This window comes from Hydra vulgaris, chromosome 03 (assembly GCF_038396675.1).
Source record: "Hydra vulgaris chromosome 03, alternate assembly HydraT2T_AEP".
In the NCBI taxonomy this organism is placed as follows: domain Eukaryota; kingdom Metazoa; phylum Cnidaria; class Hydrozoa; order Anthoathecata; family Hydridae; genus Hydra; species Hydra vulgaris.
Window position 1 is genome coordinate 7,520,276 of NC_088922.1, and position 7,225 is coordinate 7,527,500.

General features: G+C 27.0%; 1 protein-coding gene across 1 annotated transcript in view; it reads left to right on the forward strand.

The window, feature by feature from the left end:
* The first annotated feature begins 2,297 nt into the window (after positions 1-2,297).
* Positions 2,298-7,225, forward strand: part of LOC124808923 (nuclear transcription factor Y subunit alpha) — a 34,630-nt gene continuing 29,702 nt past the window's right edge. Inside the window, exon 1 of the mRNA XM_065792227.1 lies at positions 2,298-2,577. Within this exon, the coding sequence (XP_065648299.1) occupies positions 2,323-2,577 (255 nt within the window). The 5' untranslated portion in view covers positions 2,298-2,322. The remainder of the gene's footprint in view (positions 2,578-7,225) is intronic.

Here is a 7,225-nt window from a genome sequence, read left to right on the forward strand (position 1 = left end):
GTTCATAAATATAAACATTTAATCTGTTAAAATAAAAAATATATATCTAAAAATGTGACATTGCAAAAATTAAAATGTCCCGTAAATAACGGTGGAATTGTCCATATACTTTTGGTACAGCCAATCCTGATATTATATATTTTTTTCATTTTAACTTGTAACTCCCCAATCATTGTAGCCGGAGGTGAAATGAAAAACATCTGACGAGTTTAGTTTGCAGACAGTTCAAAATCTTTGACACGATGACTTCTTAACCATTTGGTTGGGAGGAAAACCCCAACCAAAACTTTTTTAGTAATAAAAAAGTTACAAAACTTTTATTAAAAGCGGTCATTTACTTTCCAAAGTGCTGAATTGTTAGAAGGCCCTTCCATTAGATGTCCGTTTTTTTCTTCTGTGCGAAAGAAACCAGTTCTTTTTTTTATCATCACTAGGTACTTCTCTAATTGAAATGAGTGAATGTGAGGGGGTGAATGGTAAAAACGTCTTTAGACTCACAGCAATAAAAATTGTAATTAATTTTGTACTGTTAACAAAAGCATCGTCTTCCTGCTTAAATGTTGCAGAAACAACGTGTTGCCAAAACGTTTGGTTTCGGTTGATTATCCGTTCACAGTGAAATTCAGAACAACTTTTAGAACAAACCTTCATTAAACGTCGAGTTTCAAACGTATTTTCGACGTCTGTTATAGGATTATTAAATGTAGAAAAACGGTTTGATTCTTTTTAAACGTAAATAAAGCAATTAAATTTAATCTAATTAAACCTATATTAAACGCTTTGAATAGGTCCTATTATTATTAATATTATATATTATGCGTTTATTTATTAGTCTTACTTTACTCATGCAGTGAATGTAGTTAGAAATGCGAATTAATTGGTAGTGAAATGCTTTCAGCAATTTACAGTAAAAAGTACCACAAGATTTCTTGTGATGCAATAAATTTTAGAAACAGTATGTTTTTCAAAATTTTTTTTTAAAAAAAAGTTAATTTATTTACGAATTGAATTGTCTAAACCATTTCAACAAAATCATCAAAAGTATTCAAATTTTATAATACATAATTTTATGGAAAGTTTAGCGTAAGCTTCAATCTTTTTACTGTATACGTATTTATTAAACGTTTATTAAACGTTTACAATGTTATTTTATGCAATTCAATATTGAAAACGTTTTTTTTCAATATTGACTAAAAAAAAACCGACACTTAAAAAGCGTGTAATAAAAGATTTGTAATATTTTAATGTATACGCTTGATAAATGTTTATTATATTGTCAATATTGTAAACGTTAAATCGATGTTTAACAAACGTATAAACTAATAGGTTTGTAATGTACGTTTTAATTCTTCTAATGCATTGGTTTATTGAACGTTTACAATATTGATTACAATACCTGGGTTAGTATAGTATATTATAAATAACTTTTTAACGATGTGGGTTTTAACTTTTAAAACTGACGTGTCGGTTTCCTGAAGTCGTAAGCCGCAATATTTCTACTGGTAAAAAAAATTAAAAAAGCAATAAGTTAAAATAAATTTGACAAAACTTATGCTAACTATAAAAAATCATATCCACAATAGTTTTAACAATTATTGTACTGTTTTTGTAGATATCTAGCCATTTATTCTATCATAATTGATAAAGTACTGATTTTTTCACGCAAAAATATTTTACAAACTGATTTTTGGAACCAATAATATGGTTCTATTTGATTGTGAAACTGTCGATACATACATACATGCATACATACATACATACATACATACATACATACATACATACATACATACATACATACATACATACATACATGCATACATACATACATGCATACATACATACATACATACATACATACATACATACATACATACATACATACATACATACATACATACATACATACATACATACATACATACATACATACATGCACACACACACACACACACACACACACACACACACACACACACACACACACACACACACACACACACACACACACACACACACATATATATGTATATATTGACAGTGTCACAATCATATAAAACCATATTAATGGTTCTTAAAATTAATTTGTAATATATAATATATTTTATATATGTATATATATTTATATTTATATATATATATATATATGCATATATATATATATATATAAATATATATATATATATATATATATATATATATATATATATATATATGTATATATATATTATATATATATATATATATATATATATATATATATATATACACACGCACAGACACAAATATATAAATAAATATTTTTATAGGGAAAATTAAAATATGGAAACTGCTGTCTCTTCTATTCAGGTTACTCAACCTCAGCAGTTTGCAATTCAAAGTGTTCAAGGTGCTACTGCAGCTCAAATTCAGATATTTTCACAAGATCCTAACAACCACGGAAAAGCAATTTATATTATAGATCCAAATCAAGCAGGTGGAGGTTTACAAATGATATCAAATGCTGATCAGCGGTTTGTAGAATATTCATCTTCAGCTGTACCTTCAGCCAGTCTTTCTGGTGCAACTGCTGTTATGGTATACTATATATATATATTGCTGCTGTTTATGGTATATATATATATATATATATATATATATATATATATATATATATATATATATATATATATATATATTTAGCAAATTTTTTTAACAAATATGAGTAAATGTTCTAGGTAACAAAAGAAAAACTATTCAAACTAAGATGAGTAAAATATATTTATTATTTAAATTTTGACAAATATTAAAAAAAAAATTTTCTCTAACACAGAAGGCCTTTCATATAAAATCTTCAGCTGTGTATGAGATATACAAAACTAAAAAAACTCATATACATATTATTATTCTACAATAAAAGTAGAAATATTTATAAGCTGGGAATCCATCGAGACCCAGCTATAATAGACTGATGAACAATTGAATTAATCCATTTGTCATATTTGTCAATCTATATATATATATATATATATATATATATATATATATATATATATATATATATATATATATATATATATATATATATATATATATATATATATATATATATATATATATATATATATATTACTCTCAATGAATATTTTAAAATATTCATTTAGAGTAATGTTAACTAATGCTTGTTAGTAATTGAGTTAATTGTTTTTCATGAAAATTATTAACCTTTAATAAAAGCTAAATGAACAAAATTGCCAATATTTAAATTGAAATGAAAATTAAAATGGTATTAAATATCCTTTTTGGTTGTTTGTATTCGGAAAGTTAAAATTGACAATAACTACTCGACAGGACATTAGCATTTAATTAGCATAATTAATTTTATTTTAGTTTTTCAAATACTATGTTATTTATAATTATTGATTAAATATTTTAAATATTTAATAACTACTTAAATTAAAATGACTAGAATATAGTTACTAAATGTGTAAAAATATTTTAAAGTTAAAATTCTTTAAAGTTTTCAATAAATATTAACAAATAGGGTAGTATTTGCAACTTAAAAGTTTATTAAAATATTAAATAAAATTTATTATTGTTCAGTTTTATTACTATTTTATAATGATATATTATAAAATATTAATAAGATTAAATAATTTTCTTAGCGTAACTAAAATTAGGAAAGTTCATGTACCTAGGGGCACCCTACTATTTGAAAACTATTTAGTTCTAAGTTATGCTTCTATGTCAGGTGATTAGTTATAAAATTTTTGTTTTTTAATCCTATTTTGATTCTCAGAGAGCGTTGCAATGGCAAATTATAATCGGAAAATGCTTTTTGATAGTCTAAAATAAATTTTTACTGCTGGTATCTTAGAATATTTTACAATCCTAGAGGAAATGATTTTTAAGTACTAAATACAATATTCAATAAGTTTCCTCTCAATTCGGGATTGTTAATAGATGACTTTTTTCATGAGGCTATGTACCTAGGGCCATATAGTACCTAAGTTCATATAGTTTGCTTGCATCTAGGGCCATTTATGTGTAAAGAATTTTTTTGATAACAAGGTAGATAATTAAATTTTGATTGATGCCTAATTTTTTTTTTTCTCACTGTTTTTTTGGGATTACCATTTTACGCTAAGACTTGTTTTTCAATTATGCTCAGAACTATTAGGCAATTTTGTTATTTATTTAAGTGACTAAGTAAGTTTTCAAAGTTTCAAAATAAGTTATCAAACTTTTATCCTTAATTAAATGAACAAAGGAACTCATGTTTTTTCAACCAAAAGAGCAAGTGTATCTTCATGGCTAATGATTACTCAATATTAAATATACTCAAAATTTTGTAAAAAAAAGGAGACTAAAGCTGCAATTTGCTCATTTAAGAACAGCCTACCTAAAGACAAAAATAATCCAAAAAGACTTTTTGCCTGTATTAATAGCAAATAAACTATCAATAATCATACCAACATATTGCGTTCACCTTCTGGTGAACTTTGTACAAATAATGTTTTGATTGCTAACTCACTAAACAAGGTAATTCAATCTGTCTTTACTATTGAGCCTCATAACTAAAATCTACTTCAATTTACTCAACGCACATTTGCTTCTGAAGAAGATAAAATAAGTCCATACATTATTAAAACATGCGCTAGAACAATAGCAGCTCCGCTTGCCGTAATTTTTCAAATGTCAATGGAACAAGGTAATGTACCAAAAGCATAGCTTGTTGCTAATGTAACTCCATTGTTCAAAAACGAATCTAGGACAGACCCAACAAACTACAGACCAATTTCAATTACTTCTGTACCTTGTAAAATATTGAAAAAAAAAATGGGTAAAAATAAGGTTATACATCACTTAGTATCTAACGATCTTTTCTCCTAATATCAACACAAATTTGTCAACAAAAAATCCTGCATTACAGATTTACTTGAAACTATAGATTTTTTTACCTATACTGCCTCACAAAAGTTGTCTGTTGATGCCCTATTTCCTGATTTTGCAAAAGCATTTGACAAAGTTCCTCATAAAAGGTTACTAATAAATTTTGAATTGTATGGGAATAAAGGCAATGTCTTAAATTGGATTAGTGCCTTTCTTTCCAACAGAACACTGCATGTCATTTTTGGAAATGTTGCATCTGATTGGGAACAGGTTGTTAGTGGCATTCCTCAGGGCTCATTTCTTGGTCCAACACTATTTATAGTCTATAATCAGGGTGGCCACAGCTCCTCTAAAATCCTCCAAAGTCCTTTTTTATCAATAATCTATTCTAAAATCCTTTATTATCCTCTAAAAAGTTTAAAATGTGATCAAATCTCTAGAAACATGGATGTTAAACCTATAAAAAAAATCCTCTAAAATCCTCTATTTTTATTCTCTAAATTAGATGCAAAATCTCCTCTAAAATTCTTTAATATCCTCTTTTGCTTATGAAAATTTTATGTGGCCACCCTGATATTAATGATTTACCATAACACATTAGCAGTTAAAATAATTGCAAAATGTATGCAGATGACACAAAGGTCCTCAGTGTAGTTAACACTTTAAAAAGAAAACCTTATCTGCAAACTGATATTGATAACATTGTCAATTGAACCCAAATATGGCTCATGCAACTTAACATCAAAAAATGTTATGTATAAATATGTGTTAAATGTTATGCATATCATCCAATCCAGATCTGTCCCTCATATCTATTTCATCTATGATAACAACTCCAATAATAGAGTCAAAAGAATCTGGTTAGATCTAGAGTAGTTCCATGTTAATTGACCTAGAAATTTTTAGAAATGTTACCATACATCTCAGATTTTACTGATTTTTATACAGTTAAGAGTGTGTAGTAAAATGAAAATTCTTTTAAAATTTAGCCTCTAGCTCTTTTGCTTTTATCAGATATTGGCCAGCCCCTCTTGTCCCCACAGAATCACAGTGTTATCAAAGATTTCAAGTCACATAAGTCACATATTTGATCTTTTTCTTTGAAAATTTGTAACTGGCTATTTTTAAGGGTGCTGAATCCAATGAAATGATCAGAAATATAAAAAATTATCATTAAGTACCTGTAATTATCAATTTATATAAATTTAGGCAATTTTTTGTATAACTGTTTTTAATCCTCAAGATACCCATGTGGCCTTAATGATATCGAAAAAAAAAAGTATTACATATCGTTCTATATTCATTGATCTTTCAGAAAATATAAGGTTTTGATCTGCGAGTATATGGATTTCCATATATGGATAATGGGGCAGAGTCCCCACTTTTTTGTAGCAAAATGTTGCAATTGATTTTTCACTACCTTCCAGACTAGCTGGAGTTCTGAAACTTTTGGCATTTGTGTAGTCCTACAGTGGTGTACACTAGTGGTTGCCCGATGGCAAATGCCACCCGAATCTTCTGAAGGGCTACTGGAAATAATACTTTGATGAAGCTTAGTTGCCCCACTGAGCAACTTTTTTTTTATTATTATTATTATTTCAATAATTCTATAAGCAAAATTTATGCGTCCAAACTTAAATTAAGCAAAATTTATGCTTCCAAAATTAAAGATGACTTTTATCTAACATAATAACGACCACCCTCTTCTGTGTACGTACACATTATTTATTATTTAAATATTATCTTGTTGTAGCATTCTAAGAGAAATGATGAAAACCAAGTTGCGTAATTAAAAAAAAATAATACATAAAACAGGCCTTCCCAGGAGAGGCATGCGGTCGCACGCCTTGAGTGAACACGGATATTTATTTTTTTTTGGATAACTCGGCCACGCTTTTTTAGCATATATTAAAAATATCGCTTTTTTAAAAAGGCGCTGAAAAAATCAAATTAAATTCGTTGTATTATTTTGTAATTTTTTTAATAATTTATTCTTTTCATTAATAAGGAAATAATAACATAAAAATAATATATATATATATATTTTTTTTTTGAATTTTTTTTTCTTATAACAAAATTTTTTTTTTTTATTTTACATATTTTTTTTTCTAATTTTAAATTTTTTCGCATAAGTATGTCTTTCTACAAAAAATAACTTCTAAGTTCTACAAGAATTATTATCTACAAGGTTCTTGATAAAGATATGAACGTTTAGCTCATTTGGTTAAGACATTGCATAGCGCCGCGGAGACCCGGGTTCGCATCCCGCGTCGGCAGAGCATAATTTTCGAAATAAATTAAAAAAGTTTTCGGTCACATTTTCTGTTTATTTTTTCGACTTGTCTCAAATATC